General features: G+C 37.7%; 1 protein-coding gene across 11 annotated transcripts in view; it reads left to right on the top strand.

The window, feature by feature from the left end:
- The window catches only part of CDC14A (cell division cycle 14A), a 172,226-nt gene that overhangs the window by 12,125 nt on the left and 140,526 nt on the right, over positions 1-19,575 (top strand). For 4 of the 11 annotated variants that reach the window (XM_028489075.2, XM_028489072.2, XM_028489074.2 and 1 more), the window contains exons 3-5: positions 6,179-6,254; positions 9,499-9,552; positions 12,236-12,409. In XM_028489075.2, the coding sequence (XP_028344876.1) occupies positions 6,179-6,254; positions 9,499-9,552; positions 12,236-12,409 (304 nt within the window). The remainder of the gene's footprint in view (positions 1-6,178; positions 6,255-9,498; positions 9,553-12,235; positions 12,410-19,575) is intronic. The other 7 variants (XM_028489073.2, XM_024119909.3, XM_028489079.2 and 4 more) reach the window with 5 other exon arrangements.

Here is a 19,575-nt window from a genome sequence, read left to right as displayed (position 1 = left end):
GCAAAGCAGCAACCCATTTTACGGAAGTAGCAGCTGAAGGCTTAGGTGGCCCTGCTACTTGCCCCAGGTTAATAAGGTGGTGAGTGGAGAAGGGTTCCTCATATTCCCAGTTGTGGATCTGGACTTTCCTAAAAACCTAGATAATGTACCAAAGGACAGGCATGAGAGTTGATATTGGGATTCTCTCCTTCCTTTGTGATCTCAACAAACTTACTTACCTACGTAAGGTAAGGTATTTACTTACCTTACGTAGGTAAGTAAATAGTACTGATGTGAAGGTTCCTACCTTATGAAGCTGCTCTCCGGACTGTGGGTTTGTTTTCTGGCTACGTAGAAAGCATAGTGAATATCAGGAAGAAAGCTGTGAGGTTCTTTCTATTCCCTGAGTAGACACTCTGAGGAAAATGCCTTCTGTACCTAGAGCCAACACATTGAGAGGGCAGAGTGCATCAGATAGGGCGAGCAGCCCTTGAGAAACATTTGAGCTGTTGAATGGTTTGTCTAGGATGGATAACTAGAGTCATAGACAATCTAGACTATTTTATTTATATATACATATATATATATATACACACACTGTGATATATATAATATATATACAATATTATATATTATATATAATATTGTATATATATTATATATAATATAATATATACACAATATATTATTTATATTATATATAATATTATATATAATATATGTAATATATATACACACTATAATATATAATATATATAATAGTCATATATAATGGCTAAGAATGTGATATGATAGGGTAATATAATATAATAGGTGGAAAGAACTTTAGAAGCCATCTAATTCAGCATTTTTATTGATAGATGAGGATGTGGAGTACCAGAGAGGCTAAGACATCAGCCCAGGGACTTTGAGGGATCAAGCTGAGACACGAACCCCTTGCTTCCCAATGGTCTTTAGTTTTCCATCAGTCTCTAGGTGACTGATGTGGGGTGGGAAGCTTCTTAGATGTGCAGCCTCTCTTCCCTAGGAGGTAGACATCAATGTGACTGTGGTTTGTTATACTTGAGCAAAAACTCAGACTTGTACTTCGATCTTAGATTAATGTTTGCTGAGCATTTGAGGCCTTTTTGAAATGTGATCATTGTGAGTTTTAGTCATGTACAGGATCTTTATCATCAGACTGGAGGGTTGCTGATAATATTTTAGTGATAGGGAAAATATTAGGTGACGTGTATAGCCCAGAGATCAGTGCTGATTAATTTCACCAAAATTTTGCACATATGTACATACACACACATACACACACATCTCACTGTGCTTTGGAGGTTACTGCTATCTTAGCATTTATCAACAGTAATTATGTTTACTTGTCTATCATTGAGTGGTGAGCTCCTTATGGGTAGGGACTGGTAGTCAGCAGGTTTTCAGTAATATTTGAGTGAGTGAGTGAATTAATGAATAGACGAAACATGTCAGCAGTGCTGGTAAAAAATTTGAAGAGTTGGCATGCGTTATAATGATCTTACAGAATATTTTCATATTTTTTTTGTATTGTCAGCACTCTTTGATTATTATGTTAACTTGTAGTGCCTTGCTCAGAGTAGGTGGTCATAAATTTTGTTCAGTGAGTATTGCTTGGAATATAGTTTATCTTTTTGCTGAGGAGTTGACAGTTTTCAGAAGAAACTTCTGATATGTAGAATTAAGGTACAACTGTGCTTTCAATAATGATTCCTCTAGGAATGGACCCACTTAAATTAGAGTTTGTTAGAAAAACCAAACACAAAAGAATGATACATCATAAACTTCATAAATCTTGTGAGAAGAGCTAGACATGTAGGGTATAACAGAAAGGCTTCTAGTTCCAAATTCTATTTCCCTTAAATTCTGTGGGTAGCGGGTGACCCTGGTAAACATTTGCTCTGGTCCCATTTCTTCATTCTCCCCAGAAGATGACCCTATCTTTCCTTCCCTCCCCACTTGCAGGACTCCAATTCTTTTCATTTCTTTCCTATCAAAACAGGGAAGAATTTGATTTTAGCTATTTCCACTTACTGAATAAAAAGACAGATTGACTGTTTTTCACTTAATAATTCATGAGTTTCATTCTAGGTATTGACCCATAATTTACCAACCTTACAAGGGGAAATTTATATATATATATAAGGGATACTTATTCATTTGTTCATTCGTACATTCATTTGGAGGGGAAGCTCAGGGTACTCTGCAATAATAAAATAATATATCCATGGTTTTCCTTGTCCAAATGAGACGAGTTTCCCCTGACTCTAGAAAAAGTGAGGGCCCTTGCTTGGCTGTGGCTCTGGAGGCCTCTTCCTGGGAATTGCCAGAATGGAGAAGACACTATCATGTATCATTAACCTCAGGTTTAGGAGCCCACTCAGCCCTCGGGTTTCTTTATTGTGTCTCTACACGGCTTATCTCTGCCATTTCTCCTCCCCATTTTCACTGTCCCCAGGTTGATGACTTTCCAGTTCTCCTCTTCTGCCCTGAGCCCAATTCTTTTATTCTCCTGCCTTGGTTCCAAGTTGCTCAAGTACATATTTTATACCTTCTAGCATATTTGAGTTATTTCAATTGTTATCAGTTGATTTTTGTATTTTAACATTTTCCTCTAGCTAATGGTCTGGCCTGTAGATGTGTTTCCATTTTCCCCACCTCTGGTGAGGAAGTTTCTTACAAAGAGGCATGTTGTTGGAAGGTGTCTTCTCTGTTCATGGCATTTTATTATACCTAAGTCAGTGATAACCTGGCATGGTGTGAGCAGCTGTGACCATTTTTCCTTCAATGCTCTTGACATTTTCAGAAATGTATTTAGCTTGTTAGAAAATTATATATATATAAAACTATATTATAAATACATATATATTTTTAGAACTGTAAGCACTGTAAGGAAAGGATATATAAAACGACCTTAAGATAGAATTTGTTGGCTTTATATTTCTCTGTGACAATTCTGACTTTTGAAGACATGTTCTAAATTGCTCTTGGCTGTGCAAAATTTTTGACTGAACTTCTTAGTGTGACTTGAAAGCCATCCCTCCTTTTGTAGGATATAAACGCTGGCCCATTGAGCTTCAGGATATTGTGAGGTTAGAAACCTTCTAGGTTAAGATTGCTTGTTTTTCTTCACCCTTAACCTGGGGCTGGGGTCAAGATAGAGGTATACATCTTTCATTGTAGCTATCTGATGCTCTGAGCTGTCTCTTTGAGGGACTGTGAAGGGGAGTGGGGACTAGGTCCTCTTCTATTTTTCCACCCTCTCCTGTCCTAGGTCCCAAACTGGCTTTCTGGAACTGTGACCCCCTTGAATAGGAAGGGACAAGAATTACCAGGGCCTAATCTCACTGTTGGGAAAAATGTGAGCCCCTGAAAGGAAAGGACATTGTCCTTAAACATTTCATCTATACCTCACTCATGGTACTTGATTATTTCTCTAGTTATTTTAAATAAGTTATTTATTTATATTTCTCTAGTTGTTTGTTATTTTTGTTTCTTTCTTTTTTTAAATCTTGATCAGTGTTTTCTATCAGCACAGAACATTTTCTGCAGTGATGGAAATGTTATATATCTGTATTGTACATCTTGGTAGCCATTAGCCACATGTGGCTTTTGAACTCTTGAAATGGGCTAATATGATGGGAGAACTAAATTTTTAATTTATTTAACATCAATTAATTTAAATTTAAATAGCCACATGTGGCTAGTGGCTGCCATATTGGAGAATGCAGATCAACTTAAGGACGAGGTCTGTGTTTGATTTACTTTTTCTTGTGTTGTTGGAGTATACCAATTTATTTTCATGGTGTTTGGTGAAATAGGTGTGTTCATTAACCATGTTGCTTCCAAAAGTACATGTGGCTAAGCTGGCTCTATTGTTAGGAATAGCTTTGAGTCTGGAATTGAAGTTGGCTTATAATGGTTAGTATGAAACTGGAATTAGATGACCTGAATTCTTTATGCTTTTCTAAAATTTGTTCACAGTGGGTTAAAAAAGCTGAAATAATCTTAACTAAAAATTCCAGATTTACCTTAAAGTTCTATGTCTCAATATTCATGTTCAAGTAGCAAAAATAAGATATATTAGTTGAGTTTTGCTTACAATAACCCAAGGATAAGGCAATCTCTGTGATAGAAACAAGGCTGCCTTAATCAGTGCTGGTACATACTTATTTGTACAGTCTTTTCATTTTGGTTCTTTTGAGTGGATTCTTGTTGACAGGGCTTGAACTGGTCGGTAATTGTTGTAGGCATGGTTCATTTTGGATTCACGGGTATTTTTTTATACTTAGAGCACAGCATCACACTGGGGACTAGAAATAGAAGAACTTTTAATTTCAAATTGTTGCAGGTTTCCTTTTTTGGCAACTCTACTCTTACTCTCATGAAACCTGTGTGCAGGAACGGCTAATTTTCATGTTACCTTGAATATAAGGGCCAAAATATTGTCAACTTGTTTAAGATGGATAAAATATACAAGTTTAGTATTCTTAAGTAAGGCAAGAGGCTTTTGGCAGATTTGTAATGACATATCTATGGTAGTGTAATTTGGGTAGCAGAAAAAATTAAATAAATCCTAATTTTTATTTAAAAAATTAAATGTCTTTTGGGGATGCTTTTTTTTGGAAACGTGTTGATATTTAGTAAATTTATAGTCCAGGCTAAATTGAATTGGGGCATTAATGAGCAAAATAGTCAAAACGAAGACTTATTTGTTGAAGTTTATTATGAGCAGGACATTCTCAAGATGTCCAGTCCCTGAGTGAGAAGCTTACACTGTAGTTGGCCAGGTAGGATCTACACTTAAAAAGATAATTCATAGTATGTGATAGTATGTGTCGTGGGCCAGAACAGTGGCTCAGATGATAAGTTTTGGGAACTTTGAGAGAAGGGTGGTTAGTTTTCTCTTAGGGTGAGTGCAGGAGGTAGGACTTGAACTGGATTTTGAGGAAACTAGAGGGTAGTAGAAAGAGAAAAGGAGAGCATTCCAGGCAAAGAGACCAATCTGAGCAGCGGCTTGGATTAAGAATATGCATGGAGTATTCGAGAATGAGGAATGGACATATTTGTTGGAATGAAGATTCCATATGGGAACTATTAGGAGAGATCAGCCTGGAAGCTAGGGGTGTGATGGTTAGGGCTTTGATTTCTGAGCCAAGGAATTATTCTGAAGGGAGTAAAGAGCCATTAAACATTTTTGAACAGTGAGAGGATATGTGAGAAGTGAGATTTTATAAAGATTAATTTCTAGTGTGGAATATAGGTTGACTGGGCAGGAGAGAGAGAGAATTAAAACACTAAAGATGTGAGATGAAGAAAGATCTGGACTTTTGTTGCTAAAGTAGGAATAGAAAAGGAAGGGAAGACTTAGAGTAGTAGCTTATTTGATATATAATAACTAAATTAATATTTATTTGAACTGAATTAATAGGAAGTTTCATGTCTGAGCAACTGGGAGAAACAAAATGTTTTCAGCCTGGACGGCTGATTTGAAGGAAAGATGGGTTGAGTTCCAGGTGATGGAAGGACCCATAGGTGGGAAGTCCAGCAGGTAGTTGAAGATGGGAAAAACTGATGTTGGGTTAGGAGCCGTCTGTTTTCCATAGTGTTATCGTTTAATTCATGACAGCAGATGATCTGCAGACTGATGCGTGTATCCTGGAGATGTAAAGGGGTGGAGAGAAGGAGACGAGCCAGGGTGTTATATGATACAGAAAGTCCAAGGAGAATGAAACTGAAAAAAAGACCACTGGATTTAAGATACTTGAAAATTGAGAGCAAGGTTTGAGTGGAATAGTTGGAATTAGAATTTAGGGTACATGAGCTTTATGACTAAGTAGGTGATAAATAAAACCAGGAAGTGTAGGCCACATATATGTTTTGTTGGTTCTTTCAGTGCTTGCTTTTTAATTCTTTTACTTAATGACCTGGCAGGGAGATAAAAGGAGGTGGAACTCAAAACTGTCCAAATAGTTCCCTGTTATGAGACTGGTTATAGTAACTGGAGGGCATTGGCAGGGTGAAATCACTAGTTATTTGGATTACTATGATTCAGTCGTATACTAACCTTTATTCCCGAAGATAATTGAAACTTGATTGTAACTTTAATGAAAATAAAAATGAGCATTGATGTTACTGAAAATATCTTTACTAAATACTACTTTTAAAAAAATCTCAGTTTCTATGCAGATTTTGGACCTCTGAACTTGGCAATGGTGTACAGATACTGCTGTAAACTAAACAAGAAACTAAAAGTGAGTATTGTGGTGATGTTTATATTTTAGTATTAAAAATTTGAACTGTGAAATCTAACCAGTGGTGTTGTTGTGCATATACCATTTAGTTAGGTAATCTTGATCTTTGGAAATTTAAGTGAATAGTTCACCTAGAAGTTGAAATTGATCTACCTGATTACCCCACAAAGGACATGTTAACCTCTTTCATTTTTCAGGATCAATGGAAACATGAGCTGAATGAAGTCATTGAAATAGCAATCTAAGAAAGAAAACACAAATCCTTTCAGGTTGTTGTTAATGAGTTTATCAAACTCCCTCCTAGGATGATTTTTCTGAAACCTTCAGGTCCACTTCTGGACACTGTTACCAGGCGATGAAGGGGGCTGACTCATCATTGCACGGCAGGAGCTCTGGAGCATAAGCTTTTTTTTTCTGATTTTTTTTTTTTTTTTTTTGTGGTTTGCGGGCCTCCCCCTGCCTGTTACCAGGCGATGAAGGGGGCTGACTCATCATTGCACGGCAGGAGCTCTGGAGCATAAGCTTTTTATATCTGATCAAGATTGAAATTTTTGTGTATTTCTTGAATGTCATCTCTGTAGAGTTAACAGCCAAGTGAGATTGGTCAACTAGCAGCAATAGAGCATGGATTTTACCTATTATGACAAAATTTGGGTCATACATTCACTATTCATCTCTATTTTTTAAATTTTCCATGTGGCTTTTTTTCCCTCTTAAATTCTAAGCATATATGAGGAAGAGTGACATCTATATTCCCAGGTTTGGTAAACTTACTTCATCACATAGAAAGAAATATTTATCTTTTTCTCTCAATTTTCTAAATGAGGATCTTAAATAAATGTTTCAGTTTGTAAGATGAAATCTACACACCATGCTCTTGAGGATAACCACTAAATTATAATGCTTGGATAGTTTAATCTTTCTGCTGGGTAAAATGTTACTGGCATGACATAGTGCAGTGCCTTGTATATATTATCTGCTTAATGATAATTTTTTGATTTGATTGATTTTTATTGTACTTAGGTATAAAAGACAGTCAATCATGGAGAATTTCCTGTAAAATACGAATTCACAGATTTTTGCCATTGATCTCAAAATGCTAAATGGACATGGAATGATACCAAAGAGAGATTTTTAAAGTCAAAAATCACATAACATAAGATCTGTTGTATTCAGCTTTTTAGGGGATTAATTTCTAAAGTAGTGTCTGACTCAGAAATACATAGTATGTACATTCCTTTAACTAAACCTACTTACATTTTTTTAAAATTTTATTTTTATTTTTTATTCATACTAAATTTTAAAATTTCATTTTCTATTTTTTTAAACATCTTTATTGGAATATAATTGCTTTACAATGGTGTGTTAGTTTCTGCTTTATAACAAAGTGAATCAGCTATACATATACATATATCCCCATATCTCCTCCCTCTTGCGTCTGCCTCCCACCCTCCCTATCCCACCTCTCTAGGTGGTCACAAAGCACCGAGCTGATATCCCTGTACTATGCGGCTGCTTCCCACTAGCTATCTATTTTACATTTGGTAGTGTATATATGTCCATGCCACTCTCTCACTTCGTCCCAGCTTACCCTTCCCCCACCCTGTGTCCTCAAGTCCATTTTCTACGTCTGCATCTTTTTTCCTATCCTGCCCCTAGGTTCTTCAGAACCTTTTTTTTTTTTTTTTTTTTTTTAGATTCCATATATATGTGTTAGCATACGGTATTTGTTTTTCTCTTTCTGACTTACTTCACTCTGTATGACAGACTCTAGGTCCATCCACCTCACTACAAATAACTCAATTTCTAAACCTACTTACATTTTTCAGAAAAGAAGCTACTGCCTGTCGTTTAAAAGATAAAGTTAAAATTTTTGTAATCACCAAGGAAGCAAATAATATCCCCAAAAGGATTTAATAAAAAATATTAAATGACTTTTTATGGATGGATTAACAAGGAAAGGATAATTCATAAATAATTAAAATCCATTTCTTCCTTTTGAGAACCTAGGAATTTCTTCACTTTCTTGATTAGTCCTGTTAGTATGTAGTTGGTATGAACTGGGTATTACAATCAACAGTGTAGAACCTGTCTACTATCTGGAATGATTGAAGAGAAAGGAATCATTATCAGGAAAACAAATTTTCTGGTCTGACTCAGTGCTCTATATAACAAGTACCTAAGAGTAGATGGATTGAATTAAGACTATTTTACTATCATGGTCTATACTAAACAGTATGGGTAAGCATATACAAGGACTTGTTTTGATTTTTTTCATTTACAAAGCTTTCTTTCAACATTATACAAATTTAATAAAGTTCAGACAGTCCCCTCGGTTCATTTCAGTGATCAGGTAATCTGATGGATGCCTGGAATGAATGACCTTTTTAGCTTTAGTACAATTAGTGGGCCCCTTGATACTTGCTGAGGGAATGAATTTTAAATGTTAGTAAGTCATGGGTTATCTCAATAAAGCATACCAAGTAGAATCTCTTTATCAGGAGGAAAAGACTTATGTTACCAATTCAAAGCCACAGTCTCTTCAGCCTTGTAGAATCTGTTTCTTCAGCTCTAAAATAGGGCTTATAGAGCTCTCACAGAAAGGTGGTTAGGATTATATATGTACAGAGGTTAGAAAATATGTGTAAGAGAGCTTTGTAAATTTTGAAGTCCTATACAAAAGAAAGTTACTAAGGTAACATTCGTGAATTCTGATAGGAAATAAAATAAAGACAGTTCTTCAACAAAGTTTACGAACACCTTCTCAGCCTCATAGCTATCATTTCCATATGCGAAAGCTATCCAATATCATTATAGGAATCCAAATAACCATTTAGTCCAGCCTCCTGATTTCACAGGTGCAGAAAGGGAAGCCCAGGAGAGGCATGTGACTTGCCCAAGGCTGCAAGGTAAGGTCGGGGCCAGGTTCTCAGGCCCTTGACTGCATCATTCATACACTTCTCTCCACCTCCACTGGTAGCTGCAGCCTCTGGTTTATCATCTTCCTGCACTCACCCACAGCACTGCCCTGACTAACTTCCCCTTGTTGTCCCATGGTGGCCTCATAGCTCCTCTGCTTCTTTTTTGCTCCAGTGACCATTCCTGCCACTCCGGCTGCTTTGCCTCCTGGAACCCAGACTCTAGGCTTTCCGATTTTGAATGTACCCTCCTTGTTATACGCCTCCCACATCGTCTCTCTCACCCTTGTGTAATCTCCAGACCTTCAGTCTCCTTATTCTTTTAGGCTCTCAGCTCCCTTCCGATGTCTCTTGTCTGCAGCCCACGGTCACTCATTTTGGTAAGACCTTTGGCACCATACTTCCATGCCTTTTGTCTTGCTCACTTTGACAACTCCCACCCTTGGCATCTTCCCAGCGGGTGATTTCATGCACTAACTTACTGAGTTACTGAAGATTGCAGTACCCCTGCCAATCCTAGCCTTGAACTTTATCCCGAATCACGTCGCTGCTCCACAATTGCATGTGACATCCAGTATGGCTGGAGTGCCCTTGCCCTCTGGTTTGATAACTCCTCATTCTTTAAGACCTTGTGCAAGCACCACCACATCTAGTAAGCATCTCCTTGTGTTGCTGGACAAAGTGGGAGGTGCCTCCTTTGTTTTCCCGTAATTCTTTGTGCAGATCTCTATTACTGATGAGTTGTAATTTTAATTTTAATTGAAATTATAATTTCAGTTATAATTTCCAATTTTCAATTGCATCTATCTTTCTCACTAGACTTTGAGCTCCTAGAGGATGGAGGCATGCCTTATCAAAAGATGGAGACTTTTGTCTCTAAGTGTCCAGCACAGGGTCACTAAACACACAGAAACTGCTTTGGCCTTATCATGATCCCCATGACTTACAGATCCTCTTCCATCCTTTTGCCTCTAGAGGTTTCAGTATCCTGCCCTCAGCATGTTTACATTCTCACTTCGCACTGATTTCTTATCATTTGCTCTCCCACCTTTGTCTTCCTAACTGTGCTGAAACTGCTCTAGTGATATCTTAAATACCCAATCTGATGCCACTGACTTGGTCCTCAAACTCCTTTGCTTCTCTGAATAATTGGCACTATTTTAACAAATAACTTTTGTTAAAATAACTTAAATAACTTCTGTTCTTTTAACAAAGAACTTCTTAGAATTCTTTTTCTGTGTGGTTTCCTAACTCTTTGAGGTGCATTTTATTTTCTACTTTGGAAATTTTTATTTCTTCCAATAAAGCTCTTATTATTTTTTCCCCTTTATTTGATACCTTAGGTAGATAGGTAATATTTTACAGTACATTCTATTCCAAACCCAAATTTCTTATTTTTTATATGTTAAAAGGTTTTTTTTAAAGTTGATGATTTGAGGTGATGATTTACTGATATTTTTTTGTGTGTGTATTCATATGCATTCTTTTCCCAATGGCCTTCATTTTAATTATATGAATTAAAATGGAAAATTATCCATTACACATTTACTTAGATTAAAAAACCAAAATCAGAAACCACTACCATCAGCAAAAACCCTGTTTCTCATTTTAAACTATACTTTAAAAAATGTAAGTGTTAAGAGTTATACAGTAATAGGTAGTAGTTTGCAATTTCTGGTCAAGAGTTACCATAATAAGGGAATCAGTCAGAGAAAGAAGATTTAATGAAGTGAGGACAATTTGCAAAACTGTGTATGTTATTTAATTTAAAATGTCATCAATGATTGATAGGCTAGACCAAGAATTGTAATCTTGTACTTCAAAGAATCCATAAACTCCTGAAATTATATATAAAATTTTGTATGTATTTACATTTTTCTTCTGAGAGGATTCATAACTTTTTAATAGGTTCTCAAGGGGAATTTTGGCACAGACGATGCTAAGAACACTGGGCTGGAATATATGAGCTTCTAAAAGAGAAGACTGTAATAATTAAAGACAAGGTAGTGGTATTTTGAAAAGCAGAGTACCTTTTTCAAAGTTAATCAGTTAAGAAAATCTTTCAATTACTGATTCAATAATTTGACAATTTTATAAACATAATATGATTGAACTGGCTTTTTCTAAAATAATCAACACAGTTTTAACTGTTGATTTCACTTTTCCTCAGAGAAAAATAAAACCCCAGCCTGCGGGAAACAAGAGTGTCTCTGAAAAAAGGGGACGTTTTCTAGGGCAGTGATTTTTTTTTTTTTAATACCTGCTCTTATGAATCAACAGGACAATCACAGTAATCTTGGGGACAATTTAGAAAGATTTAAAAGAATATTGACAGAAATGTAATTTTAAATGTACAAAACATCCCACATGGCCCTTTCAGGGTAAAAGAAAAAAGGGGAGGGGGGCATGGTGAAATGGATGATTATATTAAAGCACTGAAAGTACCTGGCAGATGGTGGGGCTCAGGGAATGTCCTCGTTGCTGAATGAATCAGTGCAGTAATTCTATCTGGTAACCAGGTACCTGCCACGGTATCAGGTGGTTGTACACAAGCACTCTTTTGATATAGTGCTCAGACCACCCTCTTATTATAACTACAAAAACATGTTGAAGATTTCTTCATGAGGTTATCTTCTGTTGCAGGTTCATGGGCTTTTGGGGGAAGAAAAGCAAGCTACATTCTGGAGAGTGTTCATGTAGTTTAAAGAGGTTTCAGGGGTGCTAAAACAGTGTTAATTCCCACAGGAGTGAGCGTACATAGAGTTTGCAAGGCCTAGAGCCCTTATGCCCATTCAGAAGCCTCAGGCAAGAAAACCCCCTTTTATAGAGAATCCCCAAATGCCTTCAACTATATTATCAACCTGATCGATTAACCTTTATGAGCAACTTTTCTTGACGTTTTGACTTCTACTTTGATCAAAGGTGCCATTTCATTAAATGAAACATACTGGGTTTGAAACAAAATGGACCATAAATAGACACCGTTTTCTTTTTAAATAAACTATTCGATCTGTTTCGTTTTAGCTTTAAATAAAAACATAAACCGTATTTTGTTTTGTACAGCCAAAGAAAATTTTCAAGAATATCCCTTTCCTGGGAAAGTTGGAGGTAAAACATGTAGAGGTCATGGCTGCTCACAGGAAGACCTGTTCATTTTATCGCTTTTGCAATGGAATGACCACTGATTGCTATGGAGACGCTGATTGCTGCAGCCATTACTGGGCTAGCCTAGTCACTGTAAGAGAATGATGCCTTGGTCACCCTGGTCCCTGTGCTGTAATCTACTTAATCTGACCACCATCATTGGCAGAGCTTGCTTGTTTAGGGAAGTGCATGGGCTCAGGTTTTTTTTTATTATTAAAGGGTATATAATCCAGGCTGCACTAATGTCTTCCTTAGCTTAATCAGGCTGATCGACACAGCTTAAACATCACATTCTAACCACACAACTTGAAGATTTTACTTTTAAGCATGGCAAACGACTTTACCGAAAGGCTGCCCCCAAAATCTGTTTCTTTAAATAGGCCATTAACTCTTTTGTTTTTGTTTTTTGGCTTTGAGCTTAATTGCATCACCTTTTGATTTTGAATGGTTAAGTAGTTTGTGGTCTCCTGACCTAAAATGAACAAGTGCATGATTTGTGTCTGTCACCATAATTCCAGGATAGCCTGGGGTATTTGTGTTTTGTGTAGCATGTCATCATTTTCTCTCTCTGAGTTGCCGTGGCTTGTTTTTCACAAGGAGTGATCCCATTAGAATGCAACTTTTTACATAGCTTTCCTTTCTGAGATAGAAAATGTCTGTCTGGGGTCAATATCCTCATCTTAGTTTGTATTTTTCTAATATGGCAGTCATTGTACTTGGGTTTACAAGTACCATCAAACATTTATATGCTATATTACACACTTGTCATGATTTACATAAGAGTGGTAGATCTTTAATTCTCACTCAGGGAAGCAGTACAGGTGTGGAAATTTCCATAGGTTTGCTTATGTTAATTGATAGATATTCAATACTAAATCCCATCTTTTAGTTACTATTTTTTTACGTTGTTAAATGAAACAATTATTGTACCTGTCATTAAGATCATTCCATTGGACCTTGCTGTGCTGTGAATGCATCCCTAGGTAGTTATTCTCTTCCATTTGTAATAAGCCTTGGCTAATATTTTCCCCTTGTTTAGCATCAAATATTCATTAGACTTTGAGCACTTAGGAGGCTAGAGACTGGGGTTCTGCTTCCCTTGTTACCATGTTGCTCAGCACTGTGCTTGACACACAACAGCTGCTCAATTCATGCTGATTGAACCATTAGAACTTTCTTCAGCTGCAGTATCCCAGCACTCAGGTTCAGCAAACTGATTGCCTATGGGCTGCTTTCAGTCCACAGACATGTTTGTCTTGGGTTTTTTTTTTGACATGAATGCTGTTTAAAAATTTTGAATTCATGGTCAATGTCTGTAATTTATGAAAATTTTCATTAAATTATAGATTTCTGGCTTCTTTTAAATATTGCAGTATCTGATTTGGGCCCAGATTCCTGCATGAGAGCTAGGTCTGTGTTGGGTAGAGCATGCTTTTCTAGTTTCCCAGCTGACTCGCTTTAAATTCTAGGCCCCTGAGAGCATCTGAATTTGGAACCTCTGGAATAACACCATTATTTATTTATTTATTTATTTATTTTTGGCTGAGTTGGGTCTTCGTTGCCGTGCGTGGGCTTTCTCTGGTTGCGGCGAGCTGGGGTTACTCTTCGTTGCGGTGCGCGGGCTTCTCGTTGTCGTGGCTTCTCTTGTCGCGGAGCACGGGCTCTAGGTGTGTGGGCTTCAGTAGTTGTGGCTCGCAGGCTCTAGAGCACAGGCTCAGTAGTTGTGGCGCACAGGTTTAGTTCGTCCACAGCATGTGGGATCTTCCCGGACCAGGGCTCGAACCCGTGTCTCCTACATTGGCAGGCGGATTCTCAATCACTGCACCAACAGGGAAGCCCTGGAATAACACCATTTAAAGTAGCTTAGTTACTGAAACATTAAAGGAACTTTTTCCTTAGGTGTTATCAGCTGGAATGCAAGACTTTACAAATTGTAATAAAGTTTTCTAAGGAATCTGGGGAAATATGTTTTCTATAACATGCTTTTAAAAGTCACATGGCATGATTTGGAGTTCCTAAAAGAATTTAAATGTCTTTTGGGGCTACTTGACCAGATGGACGGTATTTTAGGATCCATATAGAGCATTTCCAGGAATGGGGCCTTTTCCCACATTTTCATGCAGCTCTTTTCCAAAATTTAGCAATATTTTAGCACAGTGGATTTCCGTGTGTGGTCCCTGGACCAGCAGCATCAGTATTAACTACCAAGGAATTGTTAGAAATGCAAATTCTCTGGCCCTTCCCTGCTGAATCAGAAACTCTAGGGGTGGGGCCCAGCAATCTGTGTTTTAATAAGCTCTCTAGGTGACTCTGAATCAGTCTGTTAAGAGGATGAAATACAATATGGTAATATAATAAAATATAATTTTGATTGAAATTTAGTTTGTTTTTTATTTCTGAAAAGTTTTAAAATTATTGACCAGTTCAACCTGAGAATTATTTAAATTTTGAACCGTGAAACTTGTTATGGCCTTATAATTGAGAATTAAGGTTTACACAAGTTATCAAGCTCAGTGAGAGAGTTCTGGATTCCTCCCGTCTACCACACTTGTGGAGAGCACTCAACTCTCTCATCTGACCTGGGAGCTATTGGCCAAGTGTGGTAAGCCAGGCCCTCCATGGCTCCAGGCTTATGTTCTTTTGGTAAAAGAGAGACACAGCATGCTCATTATACGTCAGCCTTGCCCAGGACCTCTGGTTTGGAAGTCGCTCTGTGTCTGGTCAAACTGGACCCCTTTGTCACTGTCCTACTGCTTTGAGAAATAATGGCATGTAGCAAGTGACTAATAAATTTTACTGTTGTTGTTATTATAGAGGGCTGGCTGTGTCCACTTAGGTTAAGAAGATTCAGAGGGCTATATACTCTAGCTTCCAGATAGAAATCTACAATATAGTGTGGATAGTGGCTGCATGTTATAATTTGCAATCGGTCCTGTGCAGCCTTGCTGCAGAGCAGACAAATAGTCCAGAGGTCTTAGTATTCCTTCTGTGACATCCTCCTCTTTATATTTAAGACTATATTCATTTGTTTTACCAATTTCTAACTTTACTTTGCTATTGTACATAGTGTTTTTGTAATCTCTAAGCTTTCCATGTAAAGCAGAACGAATCTGTATTAGAGCAAGGAGCTCACTGAAAGCCAGAGGTGATGGTATGATTTAGCAAGTAATCTCCATGAAGGGCGTGTCCGGTACACTGGACTGTAGAGGTGGCAGCCGGGTAAGGAAGAGGCAACTGTTCAGTTTGGGGGCATGAAATTCTCCTGATATTAGAGCAGAACTTGAAAAAAATATCTACGGGGCTCATTTATAAAATAGAGTCCTATTGTCTGCAGGACTTTCTTTTCTTGCACGGTAAAGTTCTTCCATATGAAAGATCTCAAAGGATGAGCCAAATGTTCCTCTAAAGGCACTTTAGTCATCAGTGTGCTTTGATATGTAATAGGTAGTTTTTGTTTTTGTTTTTAAGATAAGGACATGTTTAATATTTGGAAGGAGAAAACGTTAAAGAGGTTGTGTAGATCAACTCAATCATATAAAGCACCAGCTAAACGATTGGCAAAATGTTTTGTTATCCCTGAAATTTTTCATCCTAGTACCAGAATATCTCCTCTGTTTAACAGTGTTAGTGCTGCAAGACTGGAGTATGCTGACCCATAAGAGGAAGGCCTGGCTGTGACAGGGAGGGAAATTAGGACAAGGCTTGTAATATATAAGATATTTCTCTGTTGTCCTTCACTTTGAATTAGCTTTGATTCCTTGAGTGAGAACTCACCTCTCTGTGATCTGACCTAGGAGATATTGGCTAAGCTTCACCAAACAGAAGATCATTTCTTGACTTGCAGTGCTGAGAAAAACACTTGAATTCCAAAATATCTAACCCTAAGCAAGGTAAATGCTAGGAGTTTTAAAAGCTTTCCTAAAAGTCAGATAGAGAACCCTCATTTTAAAAAGTCAGTTATTGTAACGTACAGCATGGTGACTACAGTTAATAACACTGTATTGCGTGTGTGAAAGCTGCTGAGAGAGTAAGTCCTGAAAATTCTCATCACAAGAAAAAAAATTTTGTGAGTAGGTAGGGTGACAGATGTTTTAAAAAAAGTCAATTATGTTTGCATCCTGTAGGCAGCTTCCAACAGGAGGTATTTTATTTTATTTTTTAATTTATTATTTTTATTTTTGGCTGCGTTGGGTCTTTGTTGCTGCACGTGGGCTTTCTCTAGATTTGGCGAGTGGGGGCAGTAAGTCCTGAAAATTCTCATCACAAGAAAAAAAATTTTGTGAGTAGGTAGGGTGACAGATGTTTTAAAAAAAGTCAATTATGTTTGCATCCTGTAGGCAGCTTCCAACAGGAGGTATTTTATTTTATTTTTTAATTTATTATTTTTATTTTTGGCTGCGTTGGGTCTTTGTTGCTGCACGTGGGCTTTCTCTAGTTTTGGCGAGTGGGGGCTGCTCTTGGTTGCGGTGCGCAGGCTTCTCATTGTGGTGGCTTCTCTTGTTGCAGAGCACGGGCTCTAGGCGCGCGGGCTTCAGTAGTTGTGGCACGCGGGCTTAGTTGCTCCGCGGCATGTGGGATCTTCCTGGACCAGGGCTCGAACCCGTGTCCCCTGCATTGGCAGGCGGATTCTTAACCACTACGCCACCAGGGAAGTCCAGGTATTTTAAAATAGTTAAAATTTCTAGGTAGATTTTGTGAAGAATATTCTTTATCTGATATAATTTCTGAAAGCTAGTAAAGGTAAAAAAAATTCTTCCCTTAAAATTTAATTTGTATTATATTTACTTTAAAAAATGTGTAAGTATACAGAGAAAAGAAAGTTTCCTTCAGAATTCTGTCCTCATGGTTCCCATTGTAGCATGGTTCTCTGCATTCCATATACTTTAGAATTAGAGAGAAAAACAAAAAAGAAGCAAACACAAAAAGTTCAAAAACAACCCAACAGTAAAGACCATTGGCGATGAAAGAACAGCAATATAGGAGTTTGTCACTGTTGGCGAGTAAATTTGTAAAATAAATTTAATTCCACATTATTTAATGATAAGAGTAGCTTGTTATGAAACCTAAACTCTTAGTAGAAAAGGGCATCGAAACAGATAATTTAAACTTCCTCAGAGGTGTGTTAGGGATCCAGGAAATGAAAATAGTGAGAGGCTGAGAGCCAGAAGAGCTGAGTCCTTGTGTTCCATCTGACTCGTGTTAACGGGGTCCTGGCCTCTGTAAGGCAGTCTTTAGGTAGTGTAGGATTTAGAGACCCTAGAAGAAGCTTAGGTCTTAAGAGCCTTGATTCTTCTTTCAATAAATCAAACATAACTTATTGATGGAGATAAATCACTGGCAAAAACAAACAAACAAACGAGAAATGTCCAGCAGGTAACAGTTCCAAATTGAGAAAGCAAGTAGACAAGTGTCAACACCACTGATGGTGACCTTGAAGTCTTTAGATAACTTGTGTGCTTTAACTCCACTGACCTGAATTGAATAAAATGTACTCTTTTTTTTTTTCGGTACGCGGACTTCTCACTGTTGTGGACTCTCCCGTTGTGGAGCGCAGGCTCCGGACGCGCAGGCCCAGCGGCCGTGGCTCACGGGCCCAGCCGCTCCGTGGCATGTGGGATCTTCCCAGACCGGGGCACGAACCCGTGTCCCCTGCATCGGCAGGCGGACTCTCAACCACTGCGCCACCAGGGAAGCCCTAAAATGTACTCTTTTTAAAAAAGTTTATTATTATTGTTTTTAAATATACTCTTTTAAACTTTATATCATAGGGGTATTTTAGTAAGCTTGTCTGGAAATAAGGACTTTGGTAATAAGAGACCAAACCTCAAAGAGGTTTGAGGCAAACACTTATTTTTCAAAGTTCAATTTAAAAGAGCAGTGCTGGACTTCCCTGGTGGCACGGTGGTTAAGAATCCACCTGCCAATGCAGGGACACAGGTTTGAGCCCAGGTCTGGGAAGATCTCACATGCTGCAGAGCACCTAAGCCTGTGTGCCGCAACTACTGAGCCTGTGCCTTAGAGCCCATGAGCCACAACTACGGAGCCTGCATGCCACAGCTACTGAAGCCTGCGTGCCTAGAGCCTGTGCTCCACAACAAGAGAAGCCACCACAGTGAGAAGCCCGCGCACCTGAACTAGAGAAAGCCCGTGTGCGGCAACGAAGACCCAATACAGCCAGAGATAAATAAATTAAAAAAAAATAAAAGAGCAGTGCCATTTTCAGAACATGATTCTTGGTTATCAAAGAAATGCCTGACTTGGGGTGGTGAGGGTTTCTAGGCTTACAGCCGTGATGCATAGAACTACGTTTTCTGTGGTTACACATTAAAGCCAGAATGTTGCTGTCATCTTAGAATGGACTTCAGAGTTTCTTTTCCTTGTAGAAAATAGCAGGGTAAAGAAAGGTATATAGTTGAGTTCTTACATTTTTAAGGGGGCTCTAAAAGCAGATATTCTGCGGGTTGTGGTTAGTGTGTAGACTATAAAAAGCTGCCTTTCTCGTCGGTATGAATTTATAGATAAATATTAAAATGTACTTATGTGGGCTTCCCTGGTGGCGCAGTGGTTTAGAATCCGCCTGCCAATGCAGGGGACATGGGTTCGTGCCCCGGTCCAGGAAGATGTGCCCCGCAACGGGAGAGGCCACAACAGTGAGAGGCCTGCCCACCGCAAAAAAAAAAAAAAAAAAAAAAAAATGTACTTATGTGTCTGTATTTTGAAAATCATTTGTCTGTTTTGAAATATGAGGAAAACCATATAACTTTTGAAATATGAGGAAATGGAGTGGATTTCATTGAGTTGTATCATGTTCTCATTGTTTTATGTTTGAATTTTTACTAATAATTTGATTTCATTTTAACAGATCTTTTTGTTTTTACCTTCTTTTCATGTTTAGCATGTATACAATATACTATGTTGTTTATTTTGGATTTAGTTGAGCATGCAGCATATTGCCTGGCATATAGCAGCTGGTGCTTAATAACTGTTCGTTTGAGTCCATGAATTTAATATATGGCTATTGTATTAAGATGTTTGCTGACATAATCCTTTTGATGGTTCATTTTTTTCCATTAACCATTTATTTTCAGGTAATTAAAAGGGGATTTTTTAAATAGAACATTATAAAAAGAAAATATTAATATTGGTGCTCTGGTTAATATAGACATTTAAAAATTTTTAGAGAGGAAAATAGATTGGTTGACACATTTAAAAACAAATGGCATAATATGAAAAGCATAGATAAATTTTCTGGGAGTGGG

This window comes from Physeter macrocephalus, chromosome 4, assembly GCF_002837175.3.
Source record: "Physeter macrocephalus isolate SW-GA chromosome 4, ASM283717v5, whole genome shotgun sequence".
Classification (NCBI taxonomy): domain Eukaryota; kingdom Metazoa; phylum Chordata; class Mammalia; order Artiodactyla; family Physeteridae; genus Physeter; species Physeter macrocephalus.
The sequence above is the reverse complement of the archived record's forward strand: the minus strand, read 5'-3'. Positions and strand labels throughout refer to the sequence as shown.